Genomic DNA, 22,884 nt, shown 5'->3' on the forward strand with positions numbered 1-22,884 from the left:
TGTGAGCTTGCTTTGGGTTAGTGCTTAAGAGTTCTAGGCTTACAATATGGTATGAAAAAATCTGTTTTGATAGCAATAACCTTGATCATCAGGGGAAGAGTAAATTATATTCACTATCTTCTATTTGTTAATACAGGAAAGTGTGCAATGCATTTGAGAAAAAATAATGCAGAAGATTTTTCACACACACTCCTACATACGTAGACACAGCACACACACACACACACACACACACACACACACACACACACTCGTTTCCTTCCTCAGAAAAGCAAGCTCTGTAATGGCTAAGAGTTTGGGCTGTGAGTCAGACTAACCTGGGAATACTAATAGTATCTAACCCATAAGGTTAATGCAGGGATTTAGTGAGTTTGTTCATATGAAGTGTTTATCAGCACAGTGCCTGACTCAGAATAAATACTCAGTATTCAGTAGCTGTTAACTTCTTCTATTTGTGTAAAATGCTTAGATAAATTTCTCCAAGATTTCTCAAATGTGGTTTACATGCTATGATTGGGGTATTGTGTCTTCATTGACTACATTGATCACATGAAAAACATGTCCAGCAAACCTGGGAGAAACTAATCTGAGCCCTTATATAATAATAGCCAGATGCAGGTAGGTTATTTAGCACAGTGGCTGGAATATAGTAAATACTTAATAAAATTTAGCTGCTATTATTACTAATAAATCAGTTTATCTCAGTTATTCCAAAGAAGAGCTGTGGGAGAGTGGGCATGGAGACAGTGGTATGGCATATCCAGTAGGATCTGCAGGAAGTGAAAGCTATGTCTTCAGATCCTACGCATTAACCACTAGGCACAGTGCTAAATATATTTAAAAAGGTCTTTGACTCATGAAGACTAACCAGATGGACTATTTATGAGTCACTCCTGATGTTTGAAGGAATACTTTACTTTTTAATTGTGTCTTTTGCTACTGTTAACCAACTATATAATTTCTAAAAAAAAAATTGTTCTCAAGGATTTCCACTGGAATATCCAGAGAGGGTCTAGGGCTCTGGCCACCATCATCCATGCAAGTGTGAAATTTCTTTGGGAACTCACATATTTTACCTTTAAAAAAAGCATGCAATTTTTGTATTTTAATTCATACTATAGAAAGCTCTTTGAACCGAGTGATGCCTACCCAAAACAGAGAGGCAGCACGATGTGGAGGAAGGAGGCTCTGGAATCACACAGACCAGGACTGGCATCCTAGAGCCATCACTCACTAGCTGTATGACATGGACAGGTCACTTAATCTCTCTGATTAAGTTTCTCCATCTGTAAATGGGGAGAAAATTCTCACCTCATAGTTATCGTCAGAATTAAATAAGAACATACATGCCTTCTCTGTGCCACACACTGTGCAAAGTGCTTGGGACACATAAACGAGTAAGACAGGGACCCTACCCTCAAGGTGTTGACTCCAGTGAGTCACCTAACATGGTACCTGGTGTACAGTAGGTGCTCAATAAATATTTCGTTGATGGACTAATAATAAATAGATAGTATATCCTTAATGCATGTCGGTTTCTTCTCCATTTCCCCTACCTGTCCCATCTACCAACTGATTCTGAGAGAGAAATTAAAGTATATTTGCTTTAAAAAAACTTTATATTTTGAATTAATTTTAGACTTACAGAAAGGTTACAAAAATAGTACAAACAGTTCCCTCTCATCCCCCACCTCACTTTCCCAACATTAACATCTTATGTACCACAGTACAGTGATCAAGAACAGGAAATCAACATTTGTACAATGTTATTAACTAAACTATAGAATTTACTTGAAATTTATCAATTTTTCCACTAACATCCTTTTTCTGTCCCCAGATCCTGTCCATGATCACACAGGTACTTAGTTTTTATTCTGCTTACTCTCCTCCAGTCTTTAGTAGCTCCTCAGTCTTTCCTTATCTTTCATGACCTTGACACTTTTGAAGAGTACCATAGTAGACAGAATTCTAAGGTGACCCCTAAGATTCCCATCTCTGGGTGTACATGCTTTGTACACACCTTGGGTGTAAGCAGAACCTGTGAATATGATAAGCTATCACTCTCATGATTACATTACTTATCAGTTGATTTTGATTTATCAAAAGAGAGACTACCTGAGTGGGCCTGACCTAATCAGGTGAGCCCTTAAAAATGACTGGGCCTTTCTTGAAGTCAGAGAGATTACAAATGTGAGTGGGTCTAAGAAGTTGGTCACATAGCAAAGACCTGACAGCAACTTCTAGGAGCTGAGAGGTTCCTGCCTGCCTACAACCAGCTAGACAATGGGGACCTCAGGCCTACAGCTGCTAGGAAATTATTTCTGCCAACAACTTGCGGGAGCTTAGAAATGTAGTTTTCTCTAGTTGAGGCTCCAAATGCAAATACAGCTGGCCGACACCTTGATGTCAGTTTGTGAGACCCTGAATAGAGGACCCAGCTAAAAGATGCTGGACTTCTGACCTACAGAAACTGTGAGATATTAAATGGGTGTTGTTTTAAGCTCCTAAATTTATGATAATTTGTTATGCAGCAATAGAAAACTAGTACAAATATTGATCAGTTATTCGTAGAATGTCTCTAAATTTGGGTTTGTCTGATGTATTCTCACAATCGGAGTGAAGTTACATATGCTTGGCAAGAATGCCACAAAAATGATATTGTGTCCTTCTCCTTACATCGTATCGAGGGATTGATGATGTCTGCATGTCTTATTACTGGTGATGTTTACCTCCATCACTTAGTTAAGTTGGTGTCTGCCTGGTATCTCCACCATAAAGTTTTTGTAGTTGATAAGTATCTTGCAGGAGACATTCAAGACTATACAAATCCTGTTTGTCCTCAAACTTTTACCCGCTAATTTTAGCATCATCTGTGGATCTTGTCTGAAATATTTATTACTTGGTATTTGCCTAATGGTGATCTCTATTTCCCTCTTCCTTCTACATTTATTAATTCAATTTCTACTATAAGGAAGAGCTGTCTCTTTCCTTGTTTCTCCCCCATTTATCTATTTATTTATTTGATTATTTATATCAGTATGGTATAATGGATATTTGTTTTACCCAATGGAATAAAAACCCCCAAACTGTCATTATTTTTTGCTTAATTGTTCCAGGTTTGGTCGTTAGGAGCTTCTTCACTTTGGTTCCTGTGTTCTTTTGACAAGCTTGGATCTGATTTTGAGCCTTTCCTTACTTTCTGGCACACAAGATATTCCTGGCTCATCTTGTGTTTTCCCTGCCTTAGTCCTGGAAACAACCATTTCTCCAAGGAGAACTGGTTAATTTTATTGTAGAATAGTGTTTAGATCTGGGTGCTAGGTGCATTCTGTGTTTGGGGTGTCATTGCTTCTAGACCCTCTCTGGTGACAGAGATCAGTGATATATGGAATATACTAACCCATACGTACTTACATATCTACATTTCTGTATTGACCTATCTGTATATATGTTTTAAAACCATGAGTTTTCACTGATACCTCTAATTCCAATCAAGTACCACAAGGTTCATTTTAGCTTTCTCTTTCCTTATTTATAACTTCTTTCTCCAACAGTGAAAAACCCAGCTCTCATTATCTACTATCTATTTACACATTTGTTTAAAAATGCATATGTGTTCTTGTTGTTTTGTTTTGCTTTTCAGGAGAAGCGTTTTCCTCAGAAGCCTATAGAATGGCTTCCCTCTCTACTCCAGAGGTAGGCGATCACAGCAACTGCATTGATCTCTCACTTTCTGTCTCCTCCTAAGCCCCACTCCAATATCCCCTTGTCACCTCATTACAAACTAGATGAAGCTGGAGTCCTCTGTTCCCCAACCCAAGAGCTAGACGCTCAGGGCCAAGATAGGGTAACTGGAACCCGGTATAAGTCCCTGCTTTCTGAGCAGACCCAAAGGAAGTCATCCTGAGTTGAAGATCTTTTAAAATGTTAGCAATGTGACCTAGGGGTTTTTGAATTGGTTATTGAAGATCTAGAATTCACTCTGAGTCCTGGCTGATTCTAATGGGTATTCCCATCCTCCCCTACTATTTCCCACTCAGCCAGACATGGATCATTTAACCTCTCAGTACTCCCTAGCAAATGCTGATAGTGATTCAACCCTGCCTTGCACCCCTCATGGACGTTATTTGTGAAAATCAAATGAGAGAATCAACGGGTACGTGCTTTGAAATTACGCAGTGCTAAGTAAGCTGAAGGGCCCCAGAAAGTGTCTGCAGCGAGAGAGTTGGAGCTGTGCACACGCAGATGCACTCGGTCTTGTGACCCACCCGGTAATGGGAGCTCAGGGCCTGCCCCTCCTGCTGTGACCAACCCGAGTTGGGAGGCAGAAGTATTCTAAGAATACAGGGAGGGTGAAGCTGCTATATTGAATGGAGTGGCTAACGACAGGATGTCCTGGGCATCTCTTAAAATAAGAAGGTCAAAATGCTTTGGCTATTGAGTACTTTAAAAATATTCATTCATTCATTCAACAGCTATTAGCTGAATGCCTTACTAAAGGATGAGGAAATGAGAAACTCCATTTCTGCCCTCAAGAAGTTAACAGTAGAGAATCCAACACACCCCTAGAGCAGGGAATACAATGATAGCTGCCATCTCTTTGAAGACCTACTGTGAGCCAGGGATGGTGGTGGTCTACATATTATCTCACTTAATACAAGCAATCATCTTGATGGTAGGTATTATTATTTTTGAGAATAATGAGGAAATTAACAATCAGAGAGCTAAGAGTTTGTTCAAGGTCACACGTAGTAAATCAAGAGTCAAAACCAAAATCCACTTCTGCCTGCACTCGGGAGCTTCTATTCATTCCCCCACGTTAATGAGGTGGGGGTAACCCTTTCACTGAACGAATATTTATTGAGTAGCTCTTCTTGTTCCAGACATTGTTCTGGGTGATAGTGATATAAAAGTGAAAAAACAAAGTCCCTGTCCCATGGGCTCACGTTCTACCAGAGAAAGACAATAAACAAATAAATATTTAGTATGTCATCTGTAAGCGCTGTGAAGAAAAATTAGGCAGGATAAGAGGGATGGAGGAAGGCGAACTGCTTTTTAAAATAAAATCGTCAGGGAAGGCTCTGATACTGTCAAGTTCGAGCAGAGAGCTAAAGGAAGAGCAGGAGTAAGAGACAGGACTGGCATAAAGAAGAGCTTCCTCTTTCGCCTGCCTGTGGGTTCAGTCTGGAAAAGAGGGGGCGAGATGGGGGTGCAGGTGTTGGGCTCGGAGTTAGAAGACCTGTGCTTTATTTATTGATTTATTGGCAAATCTTTTCACCTCTGAGCCAAAATTCCCTTCCCTATAGACGGGAATACTAAACCTTGCGCAGCTTCCCGCACGCAGCTGCCACGAGGATGCGATGAGACAGCCCACGTGACAGCACTTTGAAAATGACACAAGTGAGAAAGCAAGACTAGGAGTCAGCTCTTCAACCGAAAGGAAGTCTCTGTAGGAAAATAAAAAGGAATTCCTATTTCAGGTGCACTGGTTACTCTAGACATCTTTCTTTTTGAAAAGCTGTCCCAGGCTGAAAAGAGAAATAGGCTAAAAGAAATAAGCATAAGTTTCACAACAGGCCTCTGCTGAATATTCCTGTTTAAATTACACTAGTCAGAAATTGGCTCGCGTATTTTATCTAAACTTGGAGAGGGGCTCTGGGATTCGAACCTCAAGTCTAATCGCCACGACATGGCATGGCATTTTCCTTCTCACCACGCCCCCGACCCGAACTCCATTTCCCATCATGCCCCGGGCTCCCTGCAAATTGGCAGTCATTGTGACGCGAGTTCCACAGCCTTCTGGGAAGTGTAGTTTATTTGTTCTCCAGCTGCGGAAAGATCTATGGCTGTGGACTACCACTCCCGTGAGGTATTGCGTAATTCCACCCCATTCGCGGCGTCTTCGAACGCGCCGCGGCGGCCATGTTGGACGTGGCCAGCACAGGGGCCGGCACCAGGGGGTAATCGAAGTAGCTGTCACGATGGTGGCGTCCCTGGTGTTGAAGAGAAGAGCTCTGGCGCCGCGGCTCCTCCTCCAGCTGCTTAGGTCCTCATTGCTCCGGAGCCATGGAGGTCACTCCGGCCGGAGCGTGACCACCGGGGGCCGCGGGGAGCCGCAGTGGCTGAGAGCAGCCGTCGGAGGGCGCCCTGGAACATCGCCGGCCTTGCTCACCCGAGGAGGGACAGCCACCGGGGGGCGCCAGGGAGGACGCACCGAGACCCAGTGCCTCGCAGCCGCCACCTGGGGACGCCTTCCTAACCCCGAAGAAACACTCCCAGGACAGGACAGCTGGAACGGAGTCCTCAACAGAGCCGGACTGGGCATATGGGCCCTGGCCACGGCGCTGGTGGTTCACTGTTACAGCAAGAGCCCGTCCAACAAGGGTGATTATTGGGACAGTCTGGGTTCGAGGAAGGGAGAGGCGGGAGGAGTGTCCTGACTCCGTATCTTTGGAGGGTGGGAGTTGCTTATCGATTTAGACTAGCAGAGCCTCAGTCTTGGAGGGACCCAGACATCATCTGGTCATAGAGCAGGGTGTTGCACTGGAGAGCTCAGTCCCTCTGAGTTGTAGAATTTCCCATCATAGGTCAGCCTCCCTTCTTTGGGCATCACTTTGTCCATCTGTACAGTGGGAGCACGGGACTAAACATCTAAAATTAGAGCATAGTTCTTTATGCTCTAATATTCCACCTGGTCCAATTCCTCCTCTAAGAGGTTTCCAGGAAACCGCCGCGTGTTTTAAGGGCAACCACTAGATGGTTTAGATAAGTTGCCCCCCTAAGGTGGCATAAGACAGGAAGAAGAGACTTGGTTTCAATGCCAGCTTTGCCTCTGCTCACACCTTGCTCCTCTCTGGTTTCAGTTTCCCCACTTACTCAGTGAAGGATGATTTCTCAGTGCTCTTACAGTGCTGTTATTCTGACTCATCTTGGAGTTCAGCAGCCTGGGTCTGTCTGTCAAACTCCCAAGGTTTTGCGGTGCCTGGGCTCAGACATGAGATGATGGTGCCATGTGGGGCAGTTGGCAGGAGAAGGAAGTTGGCTCTGCAGAGACCCAAAGCAACCACAGGGGCTGGCTGGCCCAGTTTGGCATCTCACCCGGGTGCATGGAGCTAAGCAGGGACTAGGAGAGCCGGCAGAGAGCCAGACTTCTGGCCTACTTGAGTCCAGGCACTCAGGTTCCCAGTTGTTCCTCAGGGGAGGAGACTGAAGCACGGTGTTCATGGATTCCATATATCCGAAGCTCTGCGACTTTGGAGCAAGAGGGGGACTCCCTGACATTCATTTGTTTATTTAGCAGGATGTGGCCAGCTGTAAAGGAAGGCCTTGGACGTGGAGCAGGGACGCCTGGGATCTTGTTTCGGTTCTACCTCTAACTCCCATTGTGACTTTGTAGTCTTGCTCCTCCTCACTGGCCCTCTGTTTCCTCATCTACAAAATGAGGATGTTGAAATAGAGACTAGGGGCTCTTCTGGCTTAGGTGTGCTGTGATTCTATAACTTTCAGCAATTTTTTGAATACCCTCTGTGTGCCTAGTTTGGGGCTAGGTGTGGAACTCCTAAATTAACACAAAGTCAGTTAAGTGGACAGTGCAGGCAGTTAGGCCTGTGGGTCTAGTGAGTGGTCTGAGTATGTGTTGTTGGGGGATCAGAGGGCCAGCAGGGTCAGGAAAGCCTTCCTGGAAGATTGGAGACCCCTGCGGGGTGGAGAATTTGAACTTGAGTTCTGAAGGATAAGGTAAGAGATGAAAAGGAGAGGGACACTGAGCTCCATGAGAGCAGGGAGTGCATCTTTTCTTTTTTTCAGGTTGATACCAGCTCCTTTCCCTAATACCTTCACAGTGTTTGTCCACCATGGTGTCTGGAACTTAGTAGGGACTCAGTAAATGTGTCTTGATTTGGATTGTATTCCATGCAAAGGCTTCAGGGAATGAGGATAAGGGAGTTGCAGGTCAACATGGTGTGTGCAGGGGCTACCAGGATTGCCAGCCTGGTTCGAGGACAGGTCTTTGGAATAAGGTGAGAGCAGATGGAGTGGGGTCTGGATATCAGGCAGAAGGGTTTGGAGGGGTTGAAATTTCTCCTGTAGGCAGTGGAGAGCCATGGAAAGTTGAGGAGCAGGGAATGTCCTGAGGCCAGCATGTTTAGATGGACTGGGGAAAGTGTCCAAGGTCTTGCCTTAGAGGTTCTTGGGGTCTCTGGACTGGACTTTGTGGCACATGAACCCCAGCAAGGAGACCAGGGCCTATTTACCAGAAGAGATAATGACCCAAACCATGACCAATTCCAACCCTTCTGACTTGCCAGCTACTCTGTCCCCTGACTTGGAGTTGTGAGCTGAGGCCCTCAGTGCAGTGTAGTAGATACTACGCTTTAGGAGCCAGGAGGCCTCAGTTCTAATCTCAGCTCATTCCTCACTCTCTATGTGACCTTGCAGAAGCCACTTCTTTCTGAAAAGTGAGGGGAGAGTGGATACAGCAATATCTGAGTAGGGCTTGTTCCCCTTCCACCTGGGGGCTGCCTATGCATGCCTGGGTGTGTGGTTGGAGAACAACTCGGGAAGATAACCAAGAACTGGCCCTGGAGTCTAGGCCAGGAGGTGGGGTGGAGGCATATGCCTATGTCTGAACCATAGAACTGGTTTGCATATGCATGATAAGGTAGGTATCTTAATCCCTATTGTACAGGTAGGGAAACTGAGGCTCGGGAGGTTAGACGAGTAGGCCAGCTCATACAGCAAGTAAATGGCAAAGTTGAGGCTGGAGCCCAGGTCTGTCTGCCTCCAGATCCTGTTGTTTCCACCCTGCTCCAATGCTGCCCCTCCTGTTTCACTGGGTGAGTCCCTTGGCTGGACTGAGAGCTCCCTGAGGCAGGGCTGGGTACGAATCTGTCCAGTGCCCAACAGTGGAGCTAAGAACCAGCTGGGCACAGAGTGTGCCACGGGCATTTTGTATTGGACTACATATTTGAAAGAATTGTGCCTCTGCTGTTGACTTTTGAGATTTTTCTGAGTCAGGCAGTTTTCCTTGGTGGCCACAAGGCGGTGCCAACAGCCTGCAGGCTGCCCAGGCCAGACCAGTCTTAGCATTGCTTTTCTGCTAGGCCTGGTGATTCCTAAGGGATTGGAACCCTCTGCTTTGGGTCTCCTTTCGCTGGATATGGCATGGGGGAGTTTGCAGATTTTTCAACCATCATTTCATCTCAGCATCCTTCGAGGCTGGCAGGGCAAGGATTATTGTCCCTGCTTTATAGTCAGGGAGCTGGGGTTGAGAGGGAAAGGGGCTGCCCCAGCACGTGGTAAGTAGCCGGCAGGGTGTGTTGGAGCCAGGTCTCTGACTCCTGCTCGAGGCTCTCTTCACTCTCAGAGGGCCCCACGCCCCTGCCTGCTCCTCCCCATCCTGGCCCTCCCGCTGGGTGTGTGACCTGTGACATCAAGATTTAAAACTGGGCTGAGATACTGGAGTTGGGAGAGTGGGGCCGGGTAGGCGAATGATTAGTGACAACAGTGATGGTCACATAAACATATTATACAGAGCTGTATAGCTAATGCAGAGTGAAGGGATTCACGCATTGAGCATTGACTATGGGCAATGCATGGGACTAGCACTTCACCTGGATCCCTGTGTGACAAGAGGAGTTAAGAGTTTGGGCTCTCTAATAGAAAGATGTGGAGGACAAGTTGTTAGCAGTGGATACCACGTGGGCAGGGGATGATGAGCTTTCTCTGTGTATATGTTGGCATCATTTCACTTGTTAAAGCCCATGTTTCTGAAGTGCTTCCACTTCCACTGTCTTACTGGGCCCTCCAAGCAGCCCTAGGGGGTAGGTCCTGGCCAGGGATGTGACCAGTGCCCCCTCTCTCTTCAGATGCAGCCCTGATGGAAGCTGCTCGCACCAACAATGTCCAGGAAGTCCGCAGGTGAGTGTTGAACCCCCAGGCCTTGCTCTCCCGCACAGGAAGGCTTCAGTGGAGTGACCCCTTTCTTTGGTGATGACTCTGCCTTGGAGGAAATCCTCACGCTAAGCTGGGAACTGAACCCTGTGACTTCCGTGTAGTCACCGAGTCACCTGGGCTCCTTGTCTAAAAACTATTAGACATTTTAAGGTGGAGAGTCAGCGCCCATATCTTTTCTGACCCCAAACATTCCTGGATCCTTCCACTGTTTTGTTATTCACAGGGCATAGTTTGGAGTCCCTCCACATTCTGCGGGTTCTTCACTGTGTCTTCCAATTTGTTCTTGTTTCTCTGTGGAACTGGCCACGTGTTATTGCTTATTGCCTGGATGCGGTGCAGGGGGGCACCCTGGAAACGCTTGGGCGTTTGGGAGGGAGCTGGAAGAGACCTTTCTGCCAGCTCTTCTGGGGCTAGAAAGGCCTTCACGCAGTGCTGGGGTACACATGCTGTGGGCCCCTGCCCAGGGGCTGACTGCATTTCTCCAGCCTCCATGGCTCAGCTGGTCCCCTGTGACTACTGGCTGGTTGGATTTGAGGCTTGTTCTTAGGCGGGGGTAGGACTCAACTCAGGGCTCAGCCTGGTGCCAGGGGCAGAACAGAGTCTGTGTCCAGGATGGATGCTCAGACTGAGGCCAGCATAGGGCATCAGTGTGGGCTGTTGGGGGCAGAGGTTTTATTCTTGGTGAAACTAGTGGCCCCCAGTGGGCCTAATCTTGGCATTTTGGCCCAGTCTATAGAGCTAGGTGGCCATAGGACACCCTCCCTTCCCTGCCACCACATCCACATATTAGACAGGAAGTCAGGTGTTGGAGTGGCTGTCCCTCACCCAGTGCCACACACCCTTGGTGCTCGTCCCCACTGCAGCTGCCTGAATGTATAGGAAAGTGTTGCAAGGCAGCCACAGCCCCCACCAAGACTTACTGCTTTGATTCCCTTTCATTTGATCTGCAGCATTATTATTGATTCTCAAGGGTGCTTTTGAGTATTAATGTTCAAGGCTTAGTTTTTAATAAACCACTTTTGGAAATATGGGCTGGGAGTTGTTTCGTAGCCAAATAAATATGATGGAGCAATAGTTTAATAAACATGTGATGATGCATCTTAAAAACCAAGCACAGATGTCAGCTCGTTCTTATAAGAACCATTCATAACTGTAGGCTGTGCGTGGCATCTCCATGCCCCCAGAAGCAGATGAGCCTCACTTCCTTCTGCTGCAGTCCAAGGGAGCGAGGGGGCAGAGCCGGCTGGGCCCCCTCCCTTCAGGCCTTTGCTGACCCTGGAATCACCTGTCGCTAACTGCTAAGGGCTGCCAGGCTGCTGCTTTCCTCCTGCAGCCCAGTGTAGGCAGTGCATTTGCAGAGCAGCATTGCTGTGAATCCACCTCTCCAACACCCAGGGGAGGCTGAGTTTACCCTGTTCCATTGAGCCCCCGAGTGTTGATGATTTTAGCTCTTTCAAATACACGTTTTTCTTTTTGTTTTTTTGTTTTCTTTTTGTGAGGAAGATCAGCCCTGAGCTAACATCCATGCTAGTCCTCCCCTTTTTGCTGAGGAACATCGGCTCTGAGCTAACATCTATTGCCAATCCTCCTCCTTTTTTATTTTTTTTTCCTCAAAGCCCCAGTAGATAGCTGTATGTCGTAGCTGCACATCCTTCTAGTTGCTGTGTGTGGGACGCGGCCTCAGCATGGCCGGAGAAGCAGTGCGTCGGTGCACGCCCGGGATCCGAATCCGGGCCGCCAGCGCACTTAACCGCTAAGCCACGGGGCCGCCCCCAAATACACGTTTTTCTAATAGCAATTAAACACCTGCCCACAGAATACAGAAAGTGATTGAATTTACGGTGTATGTGTGACTCGGAACATTTATTCTTGCCTGTGTGGATAGGGTCTGTAGGGGCCTTTCATGTGTGTCCCCAGTCTCCAACCTTTCTCCTGCCTCCTTTGTCCCAACTCCCCTGGTCATGACTCAGTCAGAATCTCCCTTCACCGCTTGTGAGGGAGTCAAAGATGAGCAAGGCACAGACCATACCCTTCATCATGGCGACCTCCCCCTGCTCTCTCTCCCACCCCGCTAGAAGCAAAGAGCAGGGAACAAAGCTGAGCAAAGCCGGGGGACAGGAGCTGCTGGCTGGCTGCTGGGCCCAGTTAACGTGTAGATGCTGCTGAGCGGGGCTTGTGCAGGGTTGCAGGGCTGGGGAAAGAGGGAGGGTGATTTGAGAGAAGCTGGAATGTGCAATGCCTGGAATGCCCATGGTAAGGAGTTTGAATTCTTATCCTGTAAGCAGTGAGGAGACATGGGAAGTTTTTGAGCAGAGGAATTGCCCAATTTGGATCATTCAGAAGGGTGAAGGATGAACTGAATTGGGAAAAGGCTGAACGCAGATCTGTTAACAGGCTGTTTGAGTAAGACAAATTCAAGATGATGAAGGCCTGAATTAGGACATCCTTCCTTCCCTTCCTTCTTCTCACCCCAAACAGTTCCTGCTTATGAATGAATGAGTGGGCCTCTGCTGGGCATCGGAGATAGGGGGGTGACCCAGGCTCTGGTTTAAAGGAAACAGGCATGTAACCTGTGAATTACAGTTCTTCCTGCTAACAGAACTAGGCCTAGAGGTGGTGGGGATGGGGAGAGCCTGACCATCCTTGCAGGAAGGAAACTTAATTCCTACAGCAGGTCCTTGTTCAGCCTTTTATGCTCTAGACTCTGCACAAGTGCTTCTTGCTACTCTTGATTTCTTCCTCTATGTGTCCTGGCCCTTAGCTCTGCCCAACAGACCTGCCTATAGCAGGATAGAGTCCCATTATCAATTCAAAAAAAAAAACTTATTCATAGTTTATATATGGTTGGGTCACCATGTGTATGATCTGTATGGTCAATGATATCAGTATTTGGAATAAAACTCAGACCTGGTGATACTATTGTATTGTCCTCTACGCTTCTTTCCCCCTTGCCCTCTCTGGGGCTCTGTGCTATGTCTTTACCTTGACGACCCCCTACCTTCCCTAGCCCCAGAGCCTCGGGAGAGCTCTGGATAGTTAATGGCAGCAGTCTGAGGCTTTTCTGCTCAGAGAGGAGGTGCTTCATCCTCCTCTTTAAGGACCTTCTGGAATCTGCAGTTTCTGGGTCCTGGGCACAGGCCCTCCACACAGACCGCCCTCTGTACTCTGTGCTCATCACCCTTTACTTAAATCCTCCCAGCCTTCCAGGCTCAGCACAAGTGCTTCGTCCCTGGTGAAGCCTTCTTTGACTCCTCCCAGCTGGGCGTGGTCTCCCCTTCCTTTGCCCCGCACCTCCCTTCTGGTCTGGGAGGGTATGAGGGTCATCTAGAAAGGGCTGTGCCAGCTTGTGGCAGGAGAGGAATCCTTTTCTAGAAGAGAAGTTGGAGGTTGGGTGAGAGAAGCAGGGCTGAGTGACAGAACTGAGGAAGCAGTCTGTGCATGAACAGGAAAAGCAGCAAGGGTCATATGCTGACAGAATCAGGAACAGATCAGGAATCCTCACAGAGTATGAGATGATCAAGCCAAGCAGCTCTGGACAGCCGCCCTGCCGTGTGGGCACTGTTGACCTGCTTTATGTGGTGTGGTGTGGGCCTGCCTGGCTAAAGGGGCAGGGAGGGATCTGCTGCTCGCCACCCTCTGTTCTGTATATTAAGAAGGTTGTGGGCTAGACTTTACCTTCAACCACTGGATTGTGTGCTTCCCCATGGCAGGGGCAAGGTCTGGTTCCCCGCATTCCTTACCCTGTTGTCCAGCACAGTGGAACTTGGGGAGAGTTGCTTTTTACTGACTTTTCAGCTAACCTGAAGCAGGCAGTCCAGGTCTTATTTCCGTACTCCCATTGACTATATCAGAGGGAGGCTGGGTCCTTTCCTCTATCCTTCCTTCTCTCCCCCTTTCTCCCTGTGTGGCAACCATTTCTTTCCTTCTTCTCTAAGGCACTTAAACTTTGTTAGCACGTTCAACTCTGGCTCTTTAGGAGTGGAGGTCCCCTGTCCCACCTGTCAGCAGCATAAGCAGGTGGCCCTGCTCCTGGGCGCAGCCTAAACCCAAGCCTGGCTTTTGGAATCAGGAATCGCTCACCCGAAACCAGGGCACAGGGCAGACAAGGCACATCTGTCCAGGCCCACGCTGAGTTGTGCGAGGAGCTCTCAGGGCTGGGAGAGGTGAGGCCTCCTGTTCTCCCAGTAGAGATCACATTTCCTTCAGAGCAAACTTGGGTGAAAGACAACACCTCTACCATTTCCTCTCTCCCAGCAAGGAGCTGGGCCCGTCTGCTGAGTGCTTAACTCAGTTGTTCATCAGCCCAAATGTTCTCCAGTGAAGAAAAGCTGGTGGTATAAATCTTGGACTTCAGACTGCCTGCCCTTTTTCTCTAGGATTCATTTGTTCATTTGACAGAAAGTTACTGAGCACCTGTCATACGCTAGGTCCTGTGCTTGGCACAGAGGACACCAGACCAGGCACGATTCCCGCCTTCGATGACAGAGACTGAGAAAGACTGTGGCAACGCACTGTGATCAGTGCTGTGAGATAGGAGAGTACAGGGGCTGCAGGAGCCCAGAAGATGCCCGTAACCAACCTGGGGCACCAGAGAAAGTGTCCTAGAGCAAATGGCACCTGGTCAGAGTCTGAAAGTATCAGTAGAGCTTAGCAAATAGAAGGGGAAGGCACTCCAGGCAAAGGGGACAGCATGGGTGGTAGCACTGAGGCAAGCAACAGCCTAGGGTATGGGTTGGGGAGGGGAAATTAGATGCTGTTTGGTGTTGCTGGATCACAGTCCAAGGCCAAGAGGGCCTGGAGATAGGTAGGGACCTGATCATGGAGGGTGTTGTCCATTTGTCCCTCTGTCACTCCTCTGCCCAGCCTGTCCTCTGTGCCTAGCCCTAGCTGAATTTGTGTTGGTGTCAGCACAACAAGGGAGGAGAAGCAGTCCCTGCCCTGGAGCAGCTCACTAACTCTTTCCCAGGTGAGGAGGGAGCACATGAGTCAAAAATTAAGAACTAGCAAAACAAGGCACAAGTTGCCTACCTTCTGTGAGCCTAAGTAACATGGAGATGATAATACCCATAAACCATAGTGTTGTAGAGTGTTTATAATTAATAATAAAATCATTCATTCAACCAGTATTTATGAGTGCTTATTAGGAGCTAGGCATTGGGCTGAGTGCTGGAGATGGAGTAGGGAACAAGATTGGCACAGTCCCTGTCTTCATGGTACTTGTAGTCTAACTGGGAGCCAGATGATTAATTATGAAATTATAATTATGTATTTCAAAATGAAGTACAATTTATCTTTCAACAAATGGCGCTGGGAAAACTGGATATCTACAGGTGTAAAAAATGCAGTTGGAACTCTACCTCGTACCATACACAAAAATTAACTCAAAATGGATCATAGACCTAAATATAAGACATAAACCATAAAACTCTTAGAAGAAGACATAGAAGTAAATCTTCATGACCTTAGGTTAGGCAAAGCCTTCTTAGCTATGGCACCAAAATGCAAGAAACCAAAGGAAAAAAGATAAATTGGGCTTCATCAAAATTAAATACTTCTATGTTCAAAAGAAACCATCAAGAAGGTCAAAAGACCCTCCCACATAGTGGGAAAAATTATTTACAAGTTGTATATCTGATAAGAGACTTAAATCCAGAATATATAAAGAACTTTTAAAACTTGACAATGAAAAGATAGCCCAATTTAAAAATGGACAAAGGATCTGAATAGACGTTTATCCAAAGAAGATACTCAAATGACCAATAAGCATGAAAAGATACTCAACATCATTAGTCGTTAGGGAAATGCAAATCAAAACCACAATGAGATACCACTTCACACCCATTAGGATGGCCAGAATCAGAAAGACAGATAAAAGCAATTGTTGGTGAAGATGTGGAGAAACTGGACCCCTAATACAGTGCTAGTGGGGATGTGAGATGGTGTAACTGCTATGGAAAACAATTGGCAGTTCCTCAAAATGTTAAACGTAGAGTTACATTATGACCCAGCAAGTCTCCTCTAGGCATATAGCCCAGAGAAATTAAAACGTGCATTAATGTACATGGATGTTCATAGCAGCATTATCCGTAATAGCCCAAAGAGGGAAACAACCCCAAAGTCCATTAATTGATGAATGGATAAATAAAAATATGATACAGCCATACAGTGGAATATTATTCATCAATACAAAGGAATGAAGTACTGATATATGCTACAACATGAATGAACTTTGAAAGCACTATGCTAAGTGAAAGACGCCAGACACAAAAGACCACATATTATATGCTTCAGTTTATATAAAATGGCTAGAATAGACAAATCCATAGAGACAGAAAGTAGGTTAGTGATTGCCAAGGACTGGAGAGGCTGGGCTGGGGAGGAATAGGGAGTGACTGCTAATGGATCCAGAGTTTCTTTTTGGGATGATAAAAATGTTTTGGAGTTAGTAGTCAAGATTGTACAACTCTGAACATACTAAAAACAATTGAATTGTACTTTTAATGAATGGAATTGTATGCTATGTGAGTTATATCTCAATAAAACAGTTTTTAAAGAGTGAAGTACAAGACACTTGGGAATCTGACCTTGAGTAGGAGAGGCATGGAGGTGGTACATATCAGTAGGGAAACCCTCTGAGTATGTGAGATTGAGGTGAACTCGGCAGGAGGAAGAGAAAGGTGGAAGACTGTTCAGTTAGAGGAACAGTAGGTGGAAGGCCCTAAGTCGAGAAAAGATGTGAAGAAATCAAGGAATTGCAAGAAGGCCAGTATGACTGGACTCTCGAGAGCAAGGGGGAAAGTGGCATGAAATGAAGCTGGAGAGTTAAGCAAGGACCATACTACACTGGGTCTGTCAGCCATGTGAATAATTTTTATTTTTGTGCCAAGAGCAGTGGGCAACCATTGAAGAATTTTAAGCCTATGTATGAGAGAGAGAGAGAGAGACACACACACACACAAAGACGTGGTGACATGATCTAGATCTGTAATTTTAAAAGATCACTCTGGTTGCTCCATGGAGAACAGACTGATAGAGAGCCATAGTAGATGCAGAGAGACTGATTGAAAGCAACTGGAGTAGTCTAGAAGAGAGAGGATGATGGCAGGTGGTGATTTGGACTAAGATGTCAGTAGCAGAGATGGAGGAAGTAAGCTAGACAGGACTTGGTGATGGTCAGAATAGTATCAGTGCCTGATACGTAGTACATAATAAATGAATGTGAATGAATGAATAGAATTGGATATAGTTGTTTAGGGAGAAGAAGGTGTTAAGAATGAATTTCAGTTTTCTGCCGTGATCAACTGCATAGATGCTATTGCCATTCACTAAGATGAGTATGCTGGAAGAGGAATGGATTGAGAGGGAAAAGATTATGAGTTCAGTTTTGAACATGTTGAATTTAACATGCCAGGGAGATATTCAAGTGGAAATGTCAACTAGGCAGTTGAATGTATGGGTCTTTCTGACTGTTCCCGCTGTACATACCTTGCTGCCTCTCAAAAATCTCAATTATTAGTTTAGAGATGGTTTTGATGTCTTGTTTGAATGGTTTTAGAAAAGAAAGGACTTCATACCAGCCCAAACTTGTTTACTAGATGACTTTGGAAAAAAGTCTGATTTGGTTTGCAGTTCAGGAAATAAGAAAGGGTTGGGTTTCCTTGAGGGCTAAACACATTTACTCTAGCTTTGCATTGATGGCTTGCTTTGGTTCTTGTCTCTGGATGCCCCAGCTTGGGCCTTGAGGCACTTGCTGTCCATGTGCCAGGATTAAGGTGTCCAGAATGTGCTTAGCTACAGCATAGGTAAATGTTCTGCACATTGATCCAGGGACTTGATCTAATTAACAAAACCCCTGGCTGGTAAATACGTTTGGCTGTCTCGGGGCCTCAGAGAGGCTGTCTGTTTATCGATTGTTGTATCGTTTTGGCTGAATGGGAAGACATTAATGATGGCATCAGAGCAACCAAAACATCCAGCTCTCTTAACCAGTAAATATGTAAATGTCCTTGTGGCTTGCAGTAGATTGCAACACAAGCTTTTTCCTAGACCGAAGGTCAGGGCCTAACTGGCACCACTCTTGTAATTTGATGCTTGTAGTGAGAGCTCCCCAAGATCATCACACCATTTTTTGAATGGTAGAGTGTAACCCACACAGATTTTTGAATGCTAGGATGTTGGAAGGCAGCATAATATTACAGAAAGAATGCGAGATTTTTAGAATCCTGGGTTCCGACTTCTGACACAGTTACTAACTGGCTCTGTGACCCTTAAGTCATAGAACCTCCCTTTCTGAGTCTGAGTTTCCAAATCTTGTTAATGGGGTTCCCACTGAGAACTTTGAAATACAGTTCCCAGTGTTAAGCTCTGCAGAGAAAACCGAGTCCCTTTGGAAGGGTGCAGATCACTCGCTGAAACACTAGGGCTTGCTCAAGTGGCCCTTCACCAGGCAAGCAGTTCTGCAGAGTGACCCAGGGCCTGGCATTCCTTCTGAGGTGTGTGACCTACTGAGTCTCTGCCTGATTGCTTCCTGGTGATGGCAAGCAATTGGGGAAGACTGGATTAGCAGCTTTTTCTGAACTTCATAGGTGGCTGTGGAAGCAGCCGGTCAACCGCCCAGAAGCCCAGTGCAATCAGGTGGTTGGGCAAGCCCATGAACAGAGAATAGCCCGGGCCTGCCAGGGTGGCTTAGGTGGAGAAGGGTTGTCCCTGAAAAGGAGTCCAGCCCTGGGATTGAGCCTCTAGTTGGCCCTGCTGCTTCCTGGCTTTGTGGCCCTTAGCTTCCTCAGCGTCCTCAATTGTAAAATATCTTTGTTGGTACTTGTCTGATCACCCTCCCAGGATCTGGTGAGAGTTCCAGACAGGTGATCCCTTCTTATCAGAAAATTACTCATCCTTTGGGTTATCAATGTCACCTCTTCCAGGAAGCCTTCCCTAACCCTCCAAGTACCTGTAGATTCCTGTAGCACCCTGTATTTCCTCTGTGATAGCACTTATCACCCTCTCTTGGGGTGGATTATCTGTTCCTTTGTCTCTGTCACAATTCTGTGCGTTTTGGAGGTGACAGACCATTGCTGTGTTGTTTATCGCTGTTCATGTAAATAGTTAGCAAATACTTATTGAATATTGTGTTTTGTAAGTGGCAAAGAGTTAGACAAATATTAGTAGTTATTTACAGTCATAATAAACCTCTAAACAGAGGACTGACCTCCCTTTGAAAAAACTAAATAAAAGTGGAGAATGCTTCGATCGTTTATTCATTCAACAAATAGTGTTTACAACATGCTGGCACTGTGCTAGGCCCTGATGGATCAGTGGTAAGCCAAAAATGTGTATAGGCCTCGCCTCATGGAGCTTAAAGCCCAGTCAGACATCAGTCATACAAATGTGAAATTACAGCTGTGACAAATGCTGCAAAGGAGCAGTACAGAGAATTCTAAGTGCCTCTAATAGATTTCCTCTGGTCAGGGAAAGCTTCCCAGAGGAAGCTCGAGCTCCGAAGGAGCAAGGAGTTAACCTAGGTGAAGAAGGATGAGAAGAGTTTTCCTGGCACAAGGAACTTTTATTTACAAAGACCCTGTGGAAGGAGGAACAATAGCAAGTGTGAAGGACTGAAGAAGGCCAATGGGCCTGCAGCTCAGAGCGGGGTGCCAGGAGCCTAGAGAACAAGCAGCCATTGCAGGGCATTAGAGGCCGGAGTAAGGAGCTTTGTCTTTATTCTGACAGCAGTGGCAGCTGAGTTGGGGGAGGGCGTTGAAGGTAGGGGTGGGAGGAGATTGATATGATCAGCCACCATTCTGATTGCTGAGAAACATTAGGAGCCCATCTGAGTGCCTACCTTGTGTGTGCCTGGATCTTCTTGGGCACTGACCCAGCCACCGCCCTGAGGAAGTGTAGGCCATAGAGCTGCAGTCCCCAGGGCCCTGCAGCAGGGGCAGCTGTCAGGCTCTGTCTCCCCGCCACCTTTGCTGTCACCAAGTGCTGCTTCTCGAAAATGCCAGCTCAATCATGGCCGTAACACAAATCCTATCAACATGGCCTGAACCGGTTGGATTTTTCCCAAGGAATTTTCTTGGAAACCTAGAAACAGAGAGAAATCCAAGAATATTGAAAACAGTCAAGCTAACATGTTACCAGGCATACAACATTCACTTTAGCTGCTCGCCTCACAGTTCTCGTTCTGTCCCTGTCCTGTTTGAAAGGCCTTCTCAGAAATCTCACTTTTGAACTTTGAGGCTCTTCTGCCTCCTGCTTCCTTCCCTCTCCTCCCTTCTGAGCAAGGGTCCCAGGCCCAAAGTCCTCCTAAGGCAACCAGTGGTTCTCTCCTTGCGACTCTGTCGGTGGGTCTGCCCAAGAGGCTTTCATATCGTTTGCAGGAAGCATGGTGGTAAGGACTTTGGAGTCTGAGAAAACAAAGGTTGCATCCCAGCTGTGCCATTTGTTAGCTCAGTGACCTTGGGAAAGCTGCGTAACTTCTCAAGCCTTAGAGTTCATCTGCAAAGTGGATGATAATTGACCTACCTCACACCATTGCTGTGGGTATTAAATGAGAAAAACCACTTAGTGCTGTGCCAGCACATACCAACTGCTCAGTATGTAGTAGGTATTGTTAATTACACAAGGTTTTTGCCCCCTAATTAGCAAAACAAATTAAAGAATTGGATAGAATTTTCTGGATATTCAATTTTTACCCTCTACATTTTTCTTAAGCAATAGTGTGGGTACTCAGAGACCCCCAGACTAATGAACACAAGGTAAATGAATGTTAAACTCACATACAGCCTATCGTGTATAGTTTTACCACTGCTTTTTTTAGGACCCATATATATTCAGAATTTTATTTCATGTTTATAGCATATTACTTTAATGACATAATTTTTGTATATATTATTTTGTAGATATTACTTGTATATGTATATTATAAAATACATAAAATATAAAATAATATTTTAATAACATTGTTAATATCACTAATAGTAGCTAATGTTTATTGAGTGCCTTTTTTTTGAAGCAGGCTTTACATGAGGCTTTAATCACCAAATTCTCACAACTGCACAAGTGATAGCCCCACTTCACAGATGATGAAACAGAAATTTGGATTGCTTGAGTGTTTTGCCTGAAGTGGCCCACCACTTCACTTTCAGATGAGGAGGCTGTGAGGCCTGAAGCAGAGAGGGGCTTTCCCGGGTCACAGTTTCCTCCGGCACTCTTCCAGGCTCAGGGAGATGTTGTCTAGCTAAAGGGAGAACCACTTCTGTCTTCCTTACTGGGAGTCCACAAGATTCCTGAAGATAAACTGTTAAATCCAGACCCCTTACCTGTCCTCCCCTCACTCCACTCTTCACCGACAACACCGCCCCCCCCCGCCCCCGCCACACACACACTCCTGCCAGCCAACCCTGGCCTTCCCCTCTGTCCCAGGAGCCCCACTCCAGTCAGACTTGGATTCTCCCTGTCCCAAACATGCAGCTTACTCATTCCTACCTGTGAGCCTTTGCAGTGCTTCCAGCTCCACCCCTGTTCTTCTCTCTGTCTAGATCCTACTCATAGTTCATTGCCCACCTCAAGCCCTTCCTCTTCCAGAAAGCTCGCCCTCACTAGTAATAATAGCTGTCATTTGTTAAATACTCACTCTGTGTCAGGCAGAGTACTGAATACCGTATATGTATTATCTTCATTCCTTGCTATAGTATTGCAAAACAGGTTGTGTTATGTCCATTCTCCAGATGAGAAAACTTGAGGCTCAAACAGATTTAGTGCTTACTGTCTCACAGCTAAGAAGTAGTAGAGCTGTGATTTAAACCCAGGCCCACGTGAATCCAAAGTGTGTGCTTTTCTCACTGCAGTTCACTGCTTGTTCCAGCCCATGCTGATCTTCTCAAAATTCCCACAGCCCGAAGCCTGAGCCATATGGTATCATGTTTAGTTTCCACCTCCTCGCCTTTCTCCTCACTTGCTTCATGCTTGTGTCTCCACATCCGGGCTGTGCCGTCACAGCAAGGTGGATGGCACCTCCTCCTGCCTCTACCATCGCTAGTCACATAGGGCTGACTGGGCACTCAGAGGCACACAGTACAGATAGAGTCCAGCTGGCTGTTTGATTGGTTGAATGGAACCCTGTTTATTCTCCAGAGGCTACCCAGCGGGAGGGTACAGCAGCTGGGCAGGCTGACTGGTCTCCAGGATCCTGCATTCATGTGGATGGGAGGCCGAAGTAGGCTGCATAAGAATCCTCTCTGAGGCTGAGCTCAGGCTTCCATCTCAATGACCTTTTGTTTGCAGGGGTAGCACCCAGGCCTCCTGGGAAGTCTCTGTGTTTGACCAGCCTTTGCAGATGGACAGTGAGCAGGGACAGGATGTAAAGCACGAACAGTTGGGGGAGGCCCCTGGAATTCTCAGGGGTTCAGAGTCTGGCAGGCAGAGCAAGATTCTTCCCAGGGCCAATTGTGGCTCAGTTACAGCCCCCACATGGGTCAGACAGGATCCAAGGCACTTTTGTCTGTGGCCTCACCTTCTCTCCAGTGTTCAAGCCCCTGTTTAGGTTATCTGATGGGTAACATCCAGCCCTCATTTGGGCACCCCTAGGTATGAGGCACTCCCTGCCTCCCGAAGGATAAGCAGACTCTGATCAAGCATTCATTCTTTCATTTATTCTTTTTTTTTTTCTTTTAAGATATAATGCACATACCATAAAATTTACCCTTTTAAAGTGTACAGTTCAGTGGTTTTTAGTATATTTATAAGATTATGCAACCATCGCCACTGTCTAATTCAGAACATTTTCATTACTGCTCCCTCAAAAAAAAACCCAGGCCCATTAGCAGTCACTCCCCATTCCCCTCACCCCAGACCCTGGCAACTTCTAATTGACTGTCTCTATGGATTTCCATATCTGGACATTTCGTATAAATGGAATCATACAATATGGCCTTT

The 22,884-nt window shown here is 46.3% G+C and overlaps 1 protein-coding gene across 4 annotated transcripts in view; it reads left to right on the forward strand.

The window, feature by feature from the left end:
- The first annotated feature begins 5,932 nt into the window (after positions 1-5,932).
- Positions 5,933-22,884, forward strand: part of CLPB (ClpB family mitochondrial disaggregase) — a 139,916-nt gene continuing 122,964 nt past the window's right edge. For 2 of the 4 annotated variants that reach the window (XM_058545689.1, XM_058545686.1), the window contains exons 1-2: positions 5,934-6,384; positions 9,867-9,918. In XM_058545689.1, coding sequence (XP_058401672.1) covers positions 5,982-6,384; positions 9,867-9,918 — 455 coding nt within the window. In that variant the 5' untranslated portion in view covers positions 5,934-5,981. Of the gene's footprint in view, positions 6,385-9,866; positions 9,919-22,884 lie in introns of all 4 variants that reach the window. The other 2 variants (XM_058545688.1, XM_058545687.1) reach the window with 2 other exon arrangements.

This window comes from Diceros bicornis, chromosome 7 (genome assembly GCF_020826845.1).
Source record: "Diceros bicornis minor isolate mBicDic1 chromosome 7, mDicBic1.mat.cur, whole genome shotgun sequence".
Taxonomy (NCBI): Eukaryota; Metazoa; Chordata; class Mammalia; order Perissodactyla; family Rhinocerotidae; genus Diceros; species Diceros bicornis.